At 46.6% G+C, this 20557-nt stretch overlaps 1 protein-coding gene and 1 long non-coding RNA gene across 6 annotated transcripts in view; both read left to right on the forward strand.

Annotated features, from left to right (window-relative positions):
* The window catches only part of MEF2D (myocyte enhancer factor 2D), a 65818-nt gene extending 49098 nt beyond the window's left edge, over positions 1–16720 (forward strand). For 2 of the 5 annotated variants that reach the window (XM_053474563.1, XM_053474564.1), the window contains 8 exons: positions 7181–7318; positions 9750–9948; positions 10067–10123; positions 11949–12139; positions 12644–12664; positions 13861–13990; positions 14681–14861; positions 16070–16720. In XM_053474563.1, coding sequence (XP_053330538.1) covers positions 7181–7318; positions 9750–9948; positions 10067–10123; positions 11949–12139; positions 12644–12664; positions 13861–13990; positions 14681–14861; positions 16070–16391 — 1239 coding nt within the window. In that variant the 3' untranslated portion in view covers positions 16392–16720. Of the gene's footprint in view, positions 1–7180; positions 7319–7515; positions 7651–9749; positions 9949–10066; positions 10124–11948; positions 12140–12643; positions 12665–13860; positions 13991–14680; positions 14862–16069 lie in introns of all 5 variants that reach the window. The other 3 variants (XM_053474567.1, XM_053474565.1, XM_053474566.1) reach the window with 3 other exon arrangements.
* Positions 16721–18043: 1323 nt separating this feature from the next.
* LOC128504494 (uncharacterized) lies at positions 18044–20310 on the forward strand. Its single transcript, XR_008355462.1, has 2 exons — positions 18044–19520; positions 19555–20310. It is a non-coding gene; the product is annotated as an uncharacterized LOC128504494 (long non-coding RNA).
* The last annotated feature ends 247 nt before the right edge of the window (positions 20311–20557 follow it).

A 20557-nucleotide genomic window follows, 5' to 3' on the forward strand; every position in this document is an offset into this window, starting at 1 on the left:
GAACTAACCATTAACTCCACCTGTTTGTCAAACAGTCCACTATTGCAGTTATGTAAAGCACTTCAGCCACACAGGGGTTAAACATTGCCAGAACAAGTTGTGAATATGCGTGATTCCGAGCGGCCTTTGCTCTCTGGCGTCACAGGCCTGTGACGTGACACCTGTCTGAGGGGAGACACTCCTTGAGTAGGGTTACTGCTGCCGAGACAATGACATCACGGGGCCAGCAGGGTAATTAGCACCCATTATGGTTCCTAATCACTGCAGCCTGCAGATAGCAAAGACATGGCCCCTCTCTGGCGCTGTCACTTTAAGGAATTTAGAAGGAAGGGCTGTTATTGTAATGATAAGAGTGCTGAGTGCCTTTCCAGACCCCCCTCTTTATCTGGCAGATAACAGTGTGATTAGGGCCCATCTTGCTTGTATAACGCTCTCCGGGGAAGGTTTACTTGTGAGTTCATGCCTTTTAAAGGAAACAGGACTGGTCAGAAAGGAAGCTTCCTGTTGGCATGAGTTTTGTCTGGCATTTTGTACAGATTGCGGAGATGGCTACCCATGGGTTTAACCCATGCGGCAAAAGATGGGTTAAACCTTTGAGTGCCGGCTTGGACGTGTTGATTACAAGTCTGACTTTAACCCCTTAATAACAAAGCCGTGCACGTACGCGCTCACAATATATCGTTTTTAATGGGTTTAAGGACAATATATTGTGAGCCCGTACATGTACGGCTTTGTTATTAAGGGTCCTTCTTTGGCTCAAAATACTGAGTTTTACAAAATGTAAACAGCGGCATCAGCACATTGGAAGTGCCACAAGGGTTTATCCATCTTGGGGTTAAACCTGCGTGTGTGTCAGCCTTTTACATGGCTGTTTTTTATGTTCATGTTAACCCTTCTGGTATCTGGCAATGAGTTAGCAGGTCATGTATTCAGTCATCACCCCCCTTGCCATTGCCTTGAACAAGCCTACGTAGGAGCAGAATATGCCTCTCTGAACTCCCCTGTCTAGTAATTACCTCCCACAATGGTTCCTTATGTATATAATGAGGCATTGAAAATGCCAGATGTGAGCGGAGGCCTCCCCGCCGTCAGATTAATGGGAGCGAGTGCTCGGCAGAGACGACTTTCTGTAATAACTAACACCTGAAGCCCGAATCTCGGCAAACACAACACATGAGAGACAATTTGGGGTGATGGTCGGAACATACCTCTACACAGTAATACTGACTTTCCCCGAAACTGCGACTGTGTATTAAACCATACCTACCAAGTGTCCCAAACTCCTGCGCCCCTTTTTCCTCCCCTGTTGCCCCTCTTTCCTATGAACTCTGAATGTTTGCTGGGTATGAAGGTAAAACAGGGCTCTACAGCCCTAAAAGCCCCGATAATGAATAGAAACAGCAGGAAATAAGTTTATAAATTAAACGGGGTAACTAAAACCCATTATTCTTCTTCTAAATGCCCCACTCGGTTACACAAATACCCAGCAATGGGGCAGCAAGTCATATCCAAAATCTGGGTAAAGCCCCAACCACAAGTCTGACCACCCCCATTATACCGGCCTATGTTCTGTCACTGGCACGGTGATGAAAGTGTTAATCATCATGGGTGGGGTTCTAAGCGGCGTTCGCGGCTGCTCGCAAAATGCAGACGCCTCTGTTTAATTAGCACCCCTCTCTTCCAGCGCCGCCGCGGCATTCTATCACATCGCGGGTTCCTTCCGAGCGCGTGAGAGCTCCGAGCTAAAATCTCAGAGCCGAGACGCGCAGGAGTGCAAGTGCGAAGGAAGTGCGAGAGAGAGAGGTGTGCGGGAAAGACAGGCAGCCATGTATTATTTATATACCATACGAGCGCACGGTACCATGGGAACAAAGCCATCAGGATACCGGAGCACTGCGTAGTACGAGCATTATGTATATAGTACCCATTATATACTTTATATGCTATAACCCTGCATTTTGCCAAGCAATTTGTTGCCTTTCAAGCGTTCGGCCAAGCGGTTAAATCTGTTTTCTTCTTCTTTTTTTTTTTACGTTGCCGGTTCAGCTGCTGGCATTGGGATTAGGCAGCTCCTTAGCAGGCTTTGTCATGCAAAGAGTTAATAGACACGGCGTCAGTAGGAGAGAATTTTAAGCCTTTGCATAAAGGCTGTGCTGATCCTGCGCATGGCGCTGACAGTACCCGGAGGTGTGTATGGAGAGACACACAATCAGAGCTAATGATTTAAGGTGTTTGCTTAGGACTTACAAAGCCAGATTCCGGGCTGAGGCTGCATTCCTCCAAGCTGCAGCTTCCTGTGCAGTGACAGAGGCTTGAAGGTCATCGCTTGACCTTTCGAGCCTGTCACTTTATCTGCCTGAGCCTCGGATGCCCCCTGCCTGCCAGCCAGCCAGCCTTCTGCTGCCAGAGAGTGGTGCTCTTAGCAGTCCGCCAGCATTAAAGAGGTTAATCCCTCCTCTGTGGCCAGCCGACTCGTCCTTGTCACTCCTGGTGGATGAGTAGCCATGTCCTGTAGCCCGGACTCTGAACGCTCTGCAGTTTGCAGTCATCTCTGTATGGTTGCATTGTGTTTAGAAACAATGTTTCCGCTGACTTTATCCTCGGCGTCAGCAGGTGACCCCATGGCAGTATAATTGGGGTCACCTATAGACTGCACACATCCGACACTGGGTCTTGGACTCTTAGGACACAGCCCTCCAGATCTTCAAGAAGTTTAGTGTTGTCCCTACACCTGCTTTAGCACAGGTGCTGTTAAATGTTAGAGTCACAGGCGGTGCCATCTGTACTCGGGCAGGGGTAGAGCGAATTTTTTGGCCGATGCGTTTCATGTTTATAAACGTCTCATTGGCTCTGTAAGCGATGTAATCTCGCATATTTATGGACTGTCTATATTGGTCCGGGTCTCGGCACTGACCTGGTTTTATTGGCCTGTGTCCTTTGTACGTGACGGCAGGCACACGGCTCTCCTGGGAACGCTCTGTTTTCTCAAAAATTGTCACGAGTAACCCTTTCACGGCGACGCGCGCCTTCGCACATTAAAAGTGTTAAACACCCCGCCTCCCGTCACTGAATAAACAAGTTCTGTCTTCGATTCTCCATTGGAAAGCCGGTGTTATTGTGTGGTTTTTGAGGCTGCGTCTAATGCACTATAACTAAGCCCCATTAATAAAGCGCGTGGTTCACCAAAAAGAAGAAAAAACTAAAATAATCCAAATTCTGCTCTTCAATTTCATAATTGAACATTTTTATGGCGCTTAGTAATAAATCAGTGTTTTGCTGCATAACAAAATGTTGCGACTATTCATTGGGCCAAAAGTGTCAGCTTTGGGGATTGTATTTACCAAACCAGATGCTTCACTGCGGTTTATAAAGGGCCAACCCAGGAGAGTTTTTTCCGGCACAAAGGGCCGAGCTGCTCCTGCATAATGTATAGTTTGTGTGCCGAGATTTCAATTAAAGTGATGTAACCATACATTATTTCCCGAGTTCCCAACGCGTTTGACACCATACAGGAAGACCTTTACGAAACATGTTACATTGTTTCACCGCTTGCCCTGTTCACGGAGTCAACAGGATTCCAATGGAACCAGATCAAGTTGTGCGTTTGACAGGATGCCCTCTTGAGCGGTTTGATTTCTGGTCTGCCGCCAACCTGCATTGCAGATCATAAAGCAGCAGCTCGGGCATCGGACAAGACAGGAGACCCGGTGCTGTTAAAGGGACCGCTCCATAAAGGAGTGCCAGAAGGAGCATAAAGAGTGTCCCGTGTCCTTCTCATAGCTGTGAAACCCTCCTAACATATCCACGGGACTCTCCCAACATGCATCGCCTTCCATCCGGCGGCTCCAAAGAATTCCATCCTCTAATAGGAACGCCAAGGAAGTTGTCAAAATTACCCAACAGCCCCACCGTCTTTGTTATAGACAAAGGTAGATTGCAGGATCTAGAAGGATCTCAAGCGCCCAAATCTTCGTCAGTCCCTCTGAAACACCCGATACCGGGGCTGTCACCTGAGAAACGTCCTTACCGGAAGTCTAATCGCTCCTCCAGATGTCTCTGGTCCATATGGTGCGCGTGGCTCGCGTGTGCTTATGTGGCTTAAATAAGGAAATGTTTGCACGTTGCAGTCTTATGTGCATCTCAGCTGCTGCGCCTGATTGTTCGCAGATATATATAGCTCTGCTGCGCTCGTGGGTTCGGCGGTCAGCCCCCCTCTGTGAAGATGAACCTCTGTGGTCATTACCGCTTATTGACGCCATGTAGCTGGAGAAACCTGGGCCAAAAAGGGTCCGGTTGTGAACCGGATGCCAGGGGGTACTGGACAGAGAGAGTTTCTGTTATGTGATCTGAATTTACTGTATGGTAGGGGTAACTGTTCAGGGGTAACTCGGCAAGCGTATTTACGTTATTGATGCCGCTGCTTCAAAGTTTTTCCGAGGCGCCTGCTCCTGTTGCGTTTCTGACTTCATTAAGTCGGTGAATGGAACCGGGAGGAGAACCAAGAAGGGGCGCATGCACAAGCGTATGGATTCTGCGTCCTTATTGGTAGTGATAGGCACTATGGTGTCTAGACCACCGGCATGGTGAGCGGAAGTCATCAAAAACAGTAAAGACAGAGACTACATAGTGTCACTGACAGCTACATCTCAGAATACCCTGGAATTAATCAAAATCATCTTTAAAGTCACAGAATGGGGTTAATCGTTGGGATTTGAGAGCAAAATAAATAAATATCTAATTTCCCATATGCACAGTGGTGCCGCAGCTTTTGCATTTACCCAGTAATGCCACTTTTTGCCACCGATCCAAACATACCCCAAATAATGACTCTGAAAAACAAAAGGCTGAGACGGAGATTCAGTAAATGACTTTAGTTCTGCCGAGAGTTTTGAAGGTGACCGTTTGCCGTACGGCATGTTTTTAAAAAGCGCCTCTCTCCGTCCCCGCCAGGCATCTGTGTATTCACAGAGCACCGTCTCAGGATCCGAGCGCTAGGACATAAAATCCAAAAACGCATTTAATCGCCTTCTGCACTTTACGGAGATGCGTGCTCAAAAACAACAGGAAACCATTAGAAGATTTTAAGAGATTGCGAGACTACCATTTAATACTGGCAGAGACGCCTCGACATATAAATCTCCGCTATTCCATTTGCCTCTAATTCGCCAACCCCCGCATTGCCCCAGAGAGCGACGATTTCTTGGCGTAAGGGCGATTAACAGATTTTATTGTTGTTGTATGGAGTTCTGTGAGGCCGGGCGGTGGCGGACGGCTGTATTCACATGTGCTTGGAGTGCTGGGAGTTAGTGATTGCATTGGATGCCCTCTGCAGAACTTCTTATGGTGTGGCCGTGCTCTGTTTTCTGGATTACCAGCATGTGAAAGAGGGGCATTAGGGGAGGGAAGAGGGGCATTAGGGGAGGGAAGAGGGGCACAGGGATATGAGGGGCAAAGAGGGACTGGCCAAAATAAACGGGGACACTTGAAATGTATGGAACTGTGTGACCATTATGGCCATATCTGCCCAGTATATATGAAGAGAGAGCCGGTGGATCATTTCTGCGATCCCTATGTACAGAATGACAGGCCATTGCTCCCCCTCCAATATGGCTCCTGCCAGGAAGTGAGAACTTGTGGTCCGCTGACCTCAGGACTCTCCGGAGTCTGTCATTCATTGGAAAGCAAGGCGCTCCATACCACTGTACGCGGCAGTGTGCTTATTTTAAGAAAGCGCTTTTTTATATTGCAACGCGGTGTAAAAATAGCCAGGTTTACAGAATGAAGCCGGCGGCAGCTGTGTGAATCGTCGGCATTCTCTAGTCAGCAGAGCTGTGTGTATTCACTGCAATTATGTATCTTGTCCCAAAGAAGCCCGTTTATTGCTGAAGGAAGTGTTGCTGAGCCAGCAGCCAGTCTGTGGGCACACTTGGCCCGGAGTGTCAGATGAGCCGGGATTTTAATCCATGTGTATATACAAGGGAGGAACCCAAGCAGAACGCTGGCCGGGCCAGACAGGCGCAAAGTCCCAGCCAGAGCCTAAAATAAGACGGGGGGGAAAGAAACGATCGTTTGTGAGGGCCGCCTAATGACAAGGCAGGAGCCATCTGCCCACTGGGGTCTGTTTGCTTTAGTCCCGTTATTATGTGTATATATACGTTCATAAATATATATGTGTGTGCATGTGTATATGACGCGTGTACGTGTTTATGTGTAGAGTTCTGGTTTTGGACCAAATCTTCGTTCTGGTTTCCTTGCCAACCTCTTCCTACCCCTGGAAACTCTTCACTGCCCCTATTGCCCATCCACTGAATGCTGGATAGTCCAGAATCTGGATTTATGGGGCTTATTCAATAAGAGAGATGCCATCTTCATCGTGCTTCATAAAGGTCCATTATGGGTTTTTGGCCACCCAAGCCCTCCCTCGTACTGTACGGTCAAGTCGGTGAGCTATCATAGCAACTCTCTTGCAAACATCTACCCCAATGTGTACATATGTCAAAGGTTGAAAATTTTATTTGAAATACTTATATTTTTTGCTTTTTCAGAACTAATGCCTGGGCACATTTGAAACGTTAAACCCCTTGCGCAATATTTAATACAGCATTTTTTAATACCCTGTTAACAAGATAGACCGCAAACCCTTTCTTGAGTCGATATATTTGCATATTGTTCATGTTTAGGGGCTATGTTTTTATGTTGATATATCTTTTATATTTATGTATGTTTTAGAATACATAGTGTTACGGTAGCTCTGCGAGTGGGTTCTGAGCCTTATATATACCGTATATATATATATATATATGTATATATATATATATATAATGTGCTCCAAGGGATGATTTTTGGGCAGGTAAGTCTCTGAACCTGATACTTAATATCAGGGGAATAATAATTGTTGTTTGGCACCGAGCTCCCACCCCCCTCCCCCATATCACCTTACCAAATTGTGTCCGGCACCACCAGTAAAGCTGAGCCAAGGTGCCCTTGAAATGACCATACGGTGGGTCGTCGCAGCACAATGTCGCCGTTATGGTGGGTGCTTATACTGGATTTAGTTTGGGACGGAGATATTACGTGAGATACGCGGCATCGCGTGGGAATATAAGGGTGCCCCTGCTTCCCCGCTGCCCTTGTTTGTGGAGAAGGCCCAGACCTGAGCTTTTCCTGGTTGTGATTTCAGACGTTAAGAAAGAAAGGTTTTAACGGGTGCGACAGCCCCGAACCGGACGGGGATGACTCCATTGACCAGAGCCCCCTCATGGAAGACAAATACCGCAAAGCAAGCGAGGACTTGGACATTCTGTTCAAACGCTATGGTGTAAGTAACTCTTCTCCCAACAATTCCTTCATCTCTCTCTTTCTTTTTTTTTTCCTTTCTGTCCACTTTTCTTACCTTTCCCCTCCCTCCCTTACACCCAAAACTCCACGTAAAAAAAAATCCTTTAAACAAAAAAAAAATCCTTTAAACAAAAAAAAAATCACCTCCCATCCGCCCCCCCGACCTCCAAAAAGCAGGCGCTGAACAAGAAGCACAGGGAGTACGAGAGCCCAGACGCTGATGAGGTTTTTGCGCTGACTCCACAGACCGAGGAGAAGTATAAAAAGATTGACGAGGAGTTTGATAAAATGATGCAGAGTTATAGACTCGCAGTGAGTACCTTGGGAGTGAACCAGAAGCCAAAGCAGCACTGCACGTTTTCCCACTAATTTCTACCCAAAATGCGCCTAGGGTGTAGGGCGCGTATCTGTGTTCCCCTTAGGGCCACTAAACAATTAATAGAAGGAATAATGTTTTCCCCCTCTACTTAAATAAGCCCCAGTTTTATCTTCTGAACCCTTACTTTCCTAGCAGCTCTATTCTAGCAGTTAAATCCCCTTTTAATGCTTCTACTTCCTGCATCGTAGAGAGCTGGGGGTCTACCTGTCCCTCCAAATTCAATGGAGAAACCATAGAGATGATCAGTCCACCCCAGAGAGGCCTAATGCCGTTCTATGATTGTTCTCTCTATAGTCACATAGGAAGTAGAAGCTTATAGGAAGATTTATGTGCCGAGTACCTACAACCAAAATAGACTTTTAGAGACCTTAACACATTGGATTCTCAGCATCAACTATTTATATCACCTTTTTTTTGTACAAACTACCAATCCTTGGTATTTTTTTGTCATTACGAACCACAGTGACCACGCCAAACTTTATTTAAAAAAAAAAAGTTTGTAACAAAGCGAACCCATGAGTGTTGCGTATCAAGGACTTGATGGACTTGGCTCGCCCATCAGATATCAGTTGAATACCGAAATATTTATTTTCCCTTTGTTTTAAAATACATATTTGGCACCATCAGATCAACGAGTCCGGACTGGTGCTTATAAACCTTTGATGAAGGCCTTTTTTATAAGAAAGAAAAGGAGTCCATAAAGATTTTTTTCTTTAATTCAAATACAAAGGCTCATCTGGGTTCTTTTATACATATAAAGGCATTTTTAAGGCGACAGGTATAGCTGACGCGCCTGTAATTTACACTGAAAAAGGTGTACTTTTCCCCCCGGCGCAGGCTTCTTGTTTTTGTAGACGCTCCGGCGACTGCCTATGGCTGTAGGGTTTGCACGTTCGATATAGGGGACACCGAAAACATGCAGTGCTGCTTGATAAAGAATGTACACCTCGGCGTCTGGACAGCCCGGCAACAGCTTGTGTGCGGCCATCCAGAGGCAGTGGGGTTACGGGCTACGTGGGGTGTGTTCTTTGCATGGCTCTGCTTCATGGCCTTGGTCTGCTCGATACTCACAATAAGCTGAAAGGGCAGGCGCCATTCTCTGGGCAACTCGTTACTAGTTGGCGACTAGAATCCCTGGACTTAGTAGTACTTAGCTGTGCTTACCTCTATGGCATTGCTGGGCGGCCGATGTCCCTCCAGCCAGAGGGTCACAGGCTGCGCATGATCCTGCTCCGTCACATGGCCATCAGACCTTCCTGTCTTTACCGGCAAGACGCCTCTCGTCCTGTCTTTAATACACACCTAAAACAGTAACGTTTGTCAGGGTGAAGTTTGCGTGACTTTATTTGGCAGCTAAAACCTCTAAACTGGCTTCCACTTCCCAACCACCACTAACACCTTACTGTCCATAGCTGTGCCTTCCACTTGGGTAACTATTTATTTTTTTATTTCTGTTTTCCTTCTATAGATCTAGTTAAACTTACAACTCAGGGGTTATGTTTAGTATCTCCTTAGAAATAAGCACCATGCTTCTTTGGATGGTGCCCCACTCAACCAATGGCCTTTAAAGTTGGCGCTATGTCTTGTCGACATGTTGCGTGAGGGTACTGCGGAACAGCACACTAAGGGTGCTCCCAGCTGTCTCAGAAAGAGTTAATCGTTTACTTATTTTCCCATTTACGCATTCATTAGTAATTTATTTCGGGTGTAAATGGTGTAGATGGTCAGATTATGTATCTCTTGTGTTTAGGACGTATTATTCCCGGCATGCGTACGTTTTTGCTTTTCCTAAATGGGCTCCTCTTTTTGTAAATGTTTATAACTAGTGCAGGACTCCAGCGGAAGGAGGTAGGTTAAGTGCGTCAGTGTGATACCAGTGTGATACGGTTGGCCAAGTGGCCCTGAGCCTGGGCAGGCATATACAGGGAGACCCGATGGATAGGAGGGTGTACTAATTGTGGGGGGCGCTGGAAGCTCAGTGTGCAGAGGGCCGAGAGCGGAGGGAAAGCCTGACCCGACCTTGTGTTTTTAGTCTACAGTGCCAGCTCCAAACTTCGCCATGCCGGTACCGGTGACCAACCAGAACACACTGCAGTTCCCTGGAGGGTCCCTGGTCACACAGTCCCTGATGACGACCTCGCTGACAGACCCAAGACTCCTGTCGCCGCAGCAGCAGTCCTTACAAAGGAACACGGTGTCTCCTGGGCTACCTCAGAGGCCAGCCAGCGCAGGTACGGGCGGAGGGGGTGTAAATAATAGCTCTGCGATTGCCCCGATTTGTCCGCAAATCCAGGTGATGATGACGCAAAACGAAGTCGTTAAACTTTTTATTTTCTGTGACCTCCACAGGAGCGATGTTAGGAGGAGACCTGAATAATTCAAACGGAACGTGCCCAAGTCCTGTTGGTGAGTTGTGCATGTAGCTCTGCCGCTCGCATGGTGTGCCCCGCTTGGCATCGCGCTATTGGGGGGCAGTTTATGCAGTGATTTTCTGGTGACCTGTCTGCGGGGTCCACCAGCAGATCCAGTGACTCGGCGCTGGCAGGGCCCATCGTTACAGCACATTAGTCTCCAGAAGGGTCAGGTTCCCATCCCCCTGTTAGGCACTTTAGCGTTTCACAGGATCCCGCATAAAATAGAACGGCGTGCACGCATAATGCACACATGTGGGCTTCTAGGTCTGACTCATGATATGTCCGGCCCCCACTGCGTGGTCTTCTCCTGTAGACACTGCGGTGTCCCGGTCCTCCTACTATTACACCACTATGTCCCGGTTTGTACCCCATTTACCGCAGGGTAACTGTATCTAGCGCTCTCATTTCATGTCATTGAGGATAATTGACATTAAAATGATATTTTGAGAAGCGACAGCCAGCAGGAGTGGGTGCTAAAGGGTTAACCCCCAGCAGACCCTGGATGCGGCCGGCACCCTGCTCTTTCCGGCGTTAGGCGGTAAATGATCTCGCTGCCTCTGTGATTAATGTTATCTCATTAGCGTCATTAGACTCAGTCTGAAACTCAATGGCCGTATCTTTCCAGAACTCATCTCCGTGGCAGGAACTCAATGCCAGCTTCACGGTGACGTCCAAGGCGGTTAAATCTCCTCTCGTGCTAATCAGATAGGACACAACCGTACACGTGGCCCTTTGTGTCTTCCGTGTGAATTTCCGCGGGGAGTTAAGGCATTCTGCAAAAGCAGAAGGTTCCCGGGTTTTGCACACGTTGGCGTGTCCAAACACTTGGCACAGAGACCTCGGTGACCTCTGTTCACTGTATTGGGAGCTTGCAGATCCTAAATCATAGCTTTGTGGAGCAGGACCAGCACACGGAACGTCGCGTGTCAGGAGGAAACTCGAGGAACGTTTCTGCTAATTGCTACATATTTAGCGCTTTGATCTGAAAGCGCTGCAGTTTTCCCCATCGTAAATGGAACTGGAGCGCGGGCCGCACTGTACGGCCCCTGGACACGTGCCTGCGGGGCCTCTATATTCCCCAAAGCAGAACCGAAACCGAATACTGCCTCAGCTACCCCCCCCCACCGGGTTCCCCCCTCTACCCCCCCCAGCTGTTGCAGATCGTAGCAGGGCAGGTTCTGTGAATGTCAGGATTGACGTCACCCGGAATTCTTAAAATTCCTCTCTCCCCGCTAAGCGGAGTGAGCTTCGAGCTGCAAGGCCCCAGGGCACGGCCTGCATTCACAGCCTAGTCACTAACACCTAGACCGGGGGCTTTCACTCTCCGGGGCTCACAGCTGGGCCTAAACTCTGCTGGGGGGATTAACCCCTTTCTAAGGCTGTCAGCTGGGCCTAAACTCTGCTGGGGGGGGGATTAACCCCTTTCTAAGGCTGCCAGCTGGACCTAAACTCTGCTGGGGGTATTAACCCCTTTCTAAGACTTCCAGCTGGGCCTAAACTCTGCTGGGGGCATTAACCCCTTCTAAGACTTCTAGTTGGGTCTAAACTCTAAATGGGGCATCAAAAATGTCCCTTATTTATTTTTTTAAACTTGGCTGGTTAACCCTTTCACTCTCGGGTTGTGTATCCTTTCTTCAATGAGCAGTGTGGCTGAGGTTATTGAGAAGTCCGCTTTGTATGTGCTGGCTGTAGGTATGGGAATATTAAGCGTAGATCTGAACGGTATGATCCCGCATACTTGCAGATAACATAAGCCTTGTTGTGTAGTGCTTATTGCCGCAGTCCATACTGACATGGTTCTCCATTTATCCTTGTAGGAAACGGGTATATCAGCGCCCGAGCCTCTCCGGGCCTCATACCGGTCTCCAACGGGAACAGCATTGGCAAAGTCATCCCTGCCAAATCACCACCGCCGCCATCCCAGAACAACCAGCTCGCAGCCAACAGCCGCAAGCCGGACCTGCGCGTTATCACATCGCAGAGCGGTAAAGGATTAATGCATCACTTGGTAAGGACAGCTTGCGGTTCGCTCGGGCAGAGAATTAGGTGGGGCGGCCGCTGCCGTAGACCTAACAAACAGGAGGTTCTAAGGGGTCGCGTTTAAAGCTGACCTTATACCCAAACAGTGTGCGGGGCAGGGATTGCGTCTTAACAAAAAGAGAGCATTCCTCAGGTTGCTATGGTGATTGCACCACATTGCAACATAATGTCTCTTTATACATTAACTCCTGTTGCGTACGGCAGGCTGACATCAGGGCCTTCCACATTCACGCCATAGACATTAGTTGGGGGGCAGGCCTCGTTTATTGTCTGAATCAGTCATTCACCGGGATGGGGAGTACTGGGAGTGAGTGGGATTGGCTCTTGTATTTGCCTCCTTGTTAATCTGTCTGTCTGTCCCCTACCCAGGGGTTTATTGTTTTTGGGTTCAGTGGCTGGTTCCCCCGATTTTAACAATTCTGTTCGGTGTTTTGTTTTTTTCTCTCCTTCTTTTCTCTGCTTTTTGCCCCAGACGGAGGAGCAGTTGGAGATGGTGAGTTTGTTTGCTTGCTCTGTGCTTAACCTCTCTTTGTTACTGTTCTCTCCCTGCTACCTGTAACCATTCATAATCCATTCCCAGAACACGCGTGCGACAGCGCACATGCTTACCCTTAAATGCTGTATTGGATAACATGTGATATAACCCACCCCTCGAGAAAGCCTTTTCTCGACAATTTCTGGGCCCCCAGTATCGTTTTGCCTTGAGGGGTTGCATGCCAGTAGCCCAGCTTCTAACTTCATGCGCGACTGGTGGTCAGTAAGCTTTTCCAAGTGCCCTTTGATGCCTGAGAATCACAAGGATGTCTATGTGGGAAAATTAGAGCCAGAGCATTCTTCCAGTACCACGTCTGGAGGAAAGAGCTTCCCAGCTGGCCTTTTTTTCACACCGCGGATGTGTGACCTAACCCAGAGGCAGCGTGCGATGCTCCCCTCAGCATGAAAAGCTTATTGTTTGAGGAATCAGAAGGATGAGGAGGAAGGCGAGTGTGAGTTACGGTTTCCAAGATCAAACAAAACCAGCTGACTAGGGCTAGCTGGAAAAACACGGAGCGAGCTGATCAAAAACTCTGATGTAATCGGGGATTCGGATAACGAGAAGCAAAAGCCTTCTCATCTAAACGATAGATGCCTGGGGAATGTGGAAGGAGATGTAGGTAGCCATTGGGCCATCTGTGAATCTGCAAAATGTACGCAGCGTTTAGGAAAGGGGACCCAGAAAGCTGGACGTCGGCTCTGCTGCTACCTGGCTCTGTCATGTATTCATGAATTGAAGTGGAAACTGAAATATTATTCGATCTGTTTTTATACGCCCATGTGTGGTTTCTTAGGAAATGCCTTCCATGACATCCCTACTTAACCGCTGGTGGCCAAACCAGTTCTCAGGGCATGCATTCCACAATAAGGTTAACCTTCCTTAACCAGAGGTGTGCAGTAGAGTTTTTAATAGTTTCTAATGGAATGCCTTCCATGAGATGGATGACCCTGCTTTACCATGGGTGTACAATAAAATCCACCAGTGAGCGTGATATGCAGCAAGAATCAAAGAGATCAGATTAAAGGTACCACAAGTGTCTGAACCTCTGTTCATCATGTATGACCTCAGTACCGTGTAGGGATTATGTCCTGGACACTAAAGCTTTGTCTGGGCTGCTGGGTTTTAACCTCTTGTGTTTTTTGTCCCCTCCGCAGAGCGCCCAGCGGTTAGGAGTCTCGCAGGCGGCTCATTCCCTCACTACCCCGGTCGTTTCAGTGGCGACTCCGAGTTTACTGTCACATCATGGGTTGCCTTTCTCTGCCATGTCCACGGCATATAATCCAGGTAAGCATCACCAGACCGTAGTTAGCAGTGAACCGTGAGAACGTTCATTCGTATACGCGTTTTCCGAGAGTTCCGCATCTGGGTAGCCTCAAAATTCTGTATGGCCGCACCTCAGCCTGCAACCCTGTTCCGGTAATACCAGTTTTGAAAGAGAAGGTGCCGTCTTCACGTGCAAGTGAAACCGTGTACACCCAGAAAAGGGAGTGAGACAGACACGGGGTCACGTCACAAGTGCGGAGATCACATATTCCTCGTGTCACGCTTAGGTTACCGCATGGTAGCGGAGCAGACCGGTCCCTGTTGACAACGCACATTAAAAGTCACTGATTGAGCTATAAACTTTGCAGGGCCAGCCCTTCGCGCAGGAGAATCTCTCTAGGTTCGACTCTTGATAACGGATAATGAACTTAGTAAATGTAAACTGCAACTCTAGACAAATGAATAAACTAAATACGAGTTTCATGGTGTTGGTACAGCAAGCTATATGGTTTGTCTATGCCTAGGGTGTAGGAGGCCTTTGTCTTAAGAGACGCCACTGACTTTTCTGATTGAGCTAGCACCCTCTGCTGGTGGAAGGTAAAACTTCTGTGACGCAGTCATCTCCGGTCTCACGCACTAAACATGTTAATGTTTTTTTGTGCAGTCAGTTTTGTGTATTCTGCGTTTGACCGTTTTTTGCTCTCTTTGTAGATTACCAGCTGACCAGCGCAGAACTGTCCTCGCTCACCGCGTTCAGCTCACCCGGGGGGCTGTCACTAGGCAGTGTGCCGGCCTGGCAGCAACAGCAGCCACAGCAACAACAGCCACAACAGCAGCATCAACAGCACCACCAGCAGCAACATCTGGTCCCGGTGTCACTAAGCAACTTGATGTGAGTATCCCGTGCGCATCCTTGACGAATCATTACGTGTGCATACGTGTGTTCACAGGGACCAGGCCACTGCCCTGAAAACCACCAGGTAGGGGTAGAAACAGACAGAGACTCTTTCAGCTCGAGGAAGCTGAGATCGGTGGCACCCTGTGGCAGAACTAGCATTATATAATCAGTTTTCTGTGCTGAAGTTCTCACCCGTCTCCTCCACTCATCATTCCAAAGGCTGGCTGAACCAATCGATGACAATCGGCAGCAAAAAGAGGCTGGCGGGGTTAATAGAATTCCCAGATCCTCTTTTAAATAGAGGGACATATTGATCTCGCTGGGGCACTCTTTGTTTCCAGGAAACATGAGGCCTACAGCTACCTTCTAATATGATAATTATGGTAATATATTAATATAATAAATAATGTATCTACAAATGAACACAATTCAGATGTATTTGATCTGAGTTGTAATGGTCATATATGAACACACGCAGGGTTACCAGGGGGCATACAGTAGCTATGACTGAGTGTCAAAGAAGGTGTTAGGATGCTGATTGAAGACCTGCTATAGTCCTATAGGCCTAAGCGACTGGAAAGCGTTGTGTGGGGAGAAGCAGAAACACGCACGTTACTGTGATTGCGTAGCCGTCGTTAAGACACTCGGTCGCTTCGGACCACTCGTTACAGTTGCTTGGTTACTGACGGCAGAAAGCGAGAAAGAAAAATATTTTGGTCGTTCCGATTCCCGGAGAAACCTCAGACAGAGGGGGGAGATAAAAGTAGACGTTCAGGGACATCAGACTTTTACCCCTTTACTGCCCAAAAAGCATTTCTCTTCAGGATATTAGCAGAATACAGAACCCTGTGTAGTTTTTAACAGTTCTTTTTCTCTTCTCTCCCCACGCCCCTCCGTTCTCCTTTCCCCTGCCTTTCCTACGTACCTTCTTGACCTCCTTTGTTTGGTAACGCCTGCTGCCCCCCCTAATATCGGAAAAAAATTGACCATGGCCCCTTACTATTGCCATTTCTCTCTAACCTTCATTTAACGTCACCTTTGATCTCCTTCACAATCTGCTCGTTTTACCTCCGCTCGCTTTTTACACCTTATTAATTTTTTTATGATCCATCCTAATGCTACCGGTCTTCTCTTGCCTTTTGGCTTACCCTTTACCCCTCTTTTCTTCCTGTCCTTACTTATCACCTTTCCCCCATGCGCAGATCTAGCGGGCAGCTTTCCCACACTGCCACTCTGACTGTCAACACCAACCCGAACATCAGCATCAAGAAGGAGCCTCCGTCCCCAAACAGAGAACGCACAGGAACCCCTCTGACCTCCTACCCTCACCAGAGTCGGCATGAAGTCACCGGACGGTCTCCTGTTGACAGCCTCAGCAGCAACGCCAGCTCTTTTGAGGGCAACGATCGAGAGGACACACGGGGCGACTACACTTCGTCCCTCGGGCTCCTGAGACCCTCGGGAGACGGAGAGGGTGAAAGCCAATCCGTAAAACGCATGCGACTTGACGCATGGGTAACATAACTGCCCTTTGCTCCGCCACTTTATTCTTTTGCTCGATGTCCGCAGAAGGGCCGAGTTAAAGGGTGGAGTGCATCGCAGGAGGGTAGGGAACGGGGTAGTTACCAATGGGGTTTAATGCTGTAGGGTGGGAACCTATCATAAACTGCCTGAGATATAGCTTTAGTATTTGGTAGGCATTCTTCATAGTTCAATACTGTAGGCAGTGTCTGCAGAGGGCACAGCTTTCCACGGCTGCCTTAGGAATCCATATTGAATGTGACCATGCCTCTCAGGACTTCCAAAAAACAAGCCATCACCTTGTTGGGGCAAACCAACCACAGCTGCTAAAATGGACCCCACGCCACCCTCCCTACTCATTTCACTGCCTCACTGCACTAGCCTGCTGGACTGCCCCATCTGCACAGGGACAGACGGAAACTCCACAAGGGGAAACTTGATTTGGGCAACTGGAGACTCTACCATCACACAAAGCTGCCCGTCCAGGGGCAAAGGTTTAAGATGCATGTTTGACATAACAAGGGGTTGTAAAGCTGAGGACACCCTTATGCCATAGAGGATCTGATTTCGGACAGCCCTTCCCTCCCATGGCACCCTGGTCTTACATGGATGGTGAATCTGGCTGCAACGATCTCCCCATTGACCTGTGTGAAGGCCAACAAAACATTAGCCGGGCTTCTTAGTGCATGAAAGAGACTTGGGATGTATTACTAGACCCCGCTAACGTTAATCCCAGGCAGTGCCTGGCCAGCCTTTGCTTTGTCTGCCCGACTAGAGGCAAAACACATGCCGTCCACCTACAAGAGGCAAGGTGAGAGGAACAGGTCCACAGCGTACATATCAATACTTTTGGCACAGTGATACAAGCCAGCCACGGAGTCCTGTACCCTGCAGACATTGCCTATAAAAAGAGAAAACAAACAAAAAAAAAAAAACAAGAAATATATATAATATATACATATATATATTTATTCTTTTAAATGCGGTATTTCTTATGTTGGATGCACTGTATGATTTCACTTACTGACAAAAGTAAATCGCAGGATGTGGCCGTCCTCTCCAGAGCTCACAGGGTTAACAGGAGGTTGGATTCCATTGCTACAAAATAAAATAAAAAAATGAATGCGTAATCACCGCGTTACGTTTTAGCAAGTGAAATCATACATGGGAACGTACAAATGTTATGTTTTTTTTAGTCTCTTTCCAAGGCGAGTGAGCTTGCATTCCTTTGGAAGAAAAAGGCTTGAAATGAACGGTTTTAGGCATTGAAAGGGTTAAACAATTTTGATTTTGCTCTTTCCTGGTGTCCATGCGCGTCCGGAACAGCCGGCGAAGTGCCTGTAGACACACACATAGCAATCGCCTTGTTTTAGAAAAGCTTGGCCACCGTTTTGCCGCGGTTTTAACACTTATTCAAGGTCCAGAGAGAAATCACTCTGAAGCCCCTAGCAGTATGAGCCGCCCACCCAGCGTACATTGTCGCGTACCATATGGGCATTGATGGAACCCCAAAACATAATATTTGGTAGAAGTGTCCCCCGATTGAACCTGTCCCCATGATGGAAGACGTCAGCAGAAAAAAATTTTCTTAACGATTTCCAGTAAATAGGAAAAACACGCTTTTCTGGTTGGTTTGGCCGCACAGCCAGTTATTAACACTCAAAATACAAATTAGAATGAACTTGGCCCGAAAAACGAGTAGGTGGGTAAAATCCTATTAAGCAGCACCTGGGGCCACACAATGCCCAGCAGGCGTACCCACCTCTGGTCAATGCCCGGCTTACCTCCTGTAAGTTATATAATCGTATGGAGGACTATATAACCTAAAATATAATTTCACTTATTAATCCCATTAACGGTTATGATAAAAAGACTGCAAAATATTAGCCAATCACGGCACAGCCGGCTCTTAAGGCGCGAGATGGACGTCAGTAGGGTTTCACGGGCCTCCGGCAATGACGTTAGGTTCTTACAGAACCGTCTTTTTTTGTTTTGTTTTTTTTGGGGGGGGTTTATCTCACGTGTAAATTAAACTCATAATAATTTTCAAAACGAGGAAATAAATGACAATCTTTAGGAAAAAGAAAAATGAAAGAGAAATACTCCCCGCACCCTGTTTTTATCTGTATAAATATTTGTTTCTGATTTTTAATATTATTTCTTGTGCTCATATGTGCTGTTGAGACAGTTACAGTTGTGAATATTTTTTTTTATATTCGTAAATTTGCATTCTGTAGAGTAGTTTTGTCATTGTTTTTCTTTTTTTTTTTTCCTTTTTGTTTTTCTTTCATTTTATTAAGGGGTGTAGCAGAAACTTGCACGACACAAAAAACATTTACAAGTTAAATGCTGCAGTTTTTAGAAGAGTGAAGAAAAATTAAAAAAAGAGCATATTTATTCTCAAAAGCTAAAAAAAAAAAGGTGTAAAATGCATGAAGTAATATTTACAAAAAACACCAAAAATAATAATAAAAAAATGTCAAAAAGTTGTAACCTCAACAAAAGTGTAGCGTTTAAAATTTAAACAAAAAATAGCTAATATATTGTGTTTTTGGCTGGTTCGCTTTTTTGTTGTTTTGTTTTAAATGTTTTTTTTTTCTTTCTTTTTTTGACTATGAAATACATTTGTGTATATTTTCATATAAGAAGTATGCACTGATATGTTTAAAAAAATGATATATATTGCTTTTTAAAAGTGTGGTTACTTACCAAAGTCTCTGTCTATGCTTTCCCTTTCTGAAATGTTAATGAGTAATCTGACCATTGGGTCTTCGCGATACCAACCACTTTGACATAAGGTGGTCCCAACATATGCATGTCCCCCTGGCAACAAATGGTTCAGTCCACCATGAACACTCCCATTCGTTTCAGCCATTCATCTCACTGCCATTGAAGGCACCAAACTGTGGGTGGGGGGTAAAGGGGGGTGAGAGGGACATGGGTATTTAGTTGCGGCACGGTCTACACTCATCGACACATTTATTCTCAAAAAAGTACCTGTCCTTGTGTTTTCTACCAGGTGGCAATATTACCATATTACTGGTCAACTGCCCGGTAATAGTCTTAAAATGGCGTTAATAGGCGAATCCTTGTCTACATAGGGGAAGAGGCAGACACCCAACTTGACAATAGGTCTCCTGAGTTTATAAGGTCACAATTTAATAAGGAGAAGGGATATAGCCATATTGGTCCAAGAGAAGATGGAGTCTTTAGTCAATGAAGATATGTTTTATTGGGCCAACAACAAAAAATGTAGCTGCATAAGCTTTGGGGACCTTGGGGGTCTCCTCTTTAGATGGGATCATCTGAAGCCACTTTCTCTTAAGAAGAAGGCCCTGAAAGCATATGTGGCTCTACATCTTTTTCTATGGTGGCCCAATATAGTCACCTACGACAAAAGACTCCATTTGTGGTCAAGTGAAAGGACCATATAGCCTTCTTGACTCATGAGACAGGCGCGTGATATACCACTGGGGCTGTTCTGTTTAAAATCTTGTGCGTTACGTGATGGAGCCTTATGTTCGCGGTGAAAACATTAGCATTATCACCACTTACAATTCTCCTGTTGTTTGGATTCGTTCTTTCACAGGTTAGAAAGCCTAGGAATTACTTTACATGTCAAGAATGTACTGATAAAAGAGTTTATTCCATGAGTTGTGGCTTGAAAAGTCTTATTTCACCGCTGTGACCGTGTATTATGCAAATGTTTTTGGCCGGGTTGGTTCTTCATAACAAACGGTTATTACGATGAAACCAGGTTTTTCATGACACCCCCGACTAAAAATCACTATTTAGTGAGCAAAAGCCAGTTGATTAATAGCTACCTACTGGGAGAAGCACATTGGGATGATTTAGTTCAGATACACTAATTTTGGGACAATTTATAACAAAACAATAAACAAACTGTTTAAAAAAAAAAAAATGAGAGGGCTAAAAAAAAAAAGTTGGAACGGTTGTGCCAATCTAAAATTAGAATCAGTTTCAAATCAGTTCCAAATTATACATACTACCCTGTTCTTTTCCCCTACCAACGCAGCTTTTATATCTTAAGCCTTAGCGGGGTATAGAGTAGGGGGTACGCAATGGGAGGAAGACTTCCAGCTATAGAATCATAACATCCATGATGCATGGTCAGCTCCGTGGAAAATGCCGGAACCGATTACTTGTGG

The sequence above is a fragment of the Spea bombifrons genome, chromosome 9, assembly GCF_027358695.1.
Source record: "Spea bombifrons isolate aSpeBom1 chromosome 9, aSpeBom1.2.pri, whole genome shotgun sequence".
Classification (NCBI taxonomy): Eukaryota; Metazoa; Chordata; class Amphibia; order Anura; family Pelobatidae; genus Spea; species Spea bombifrons.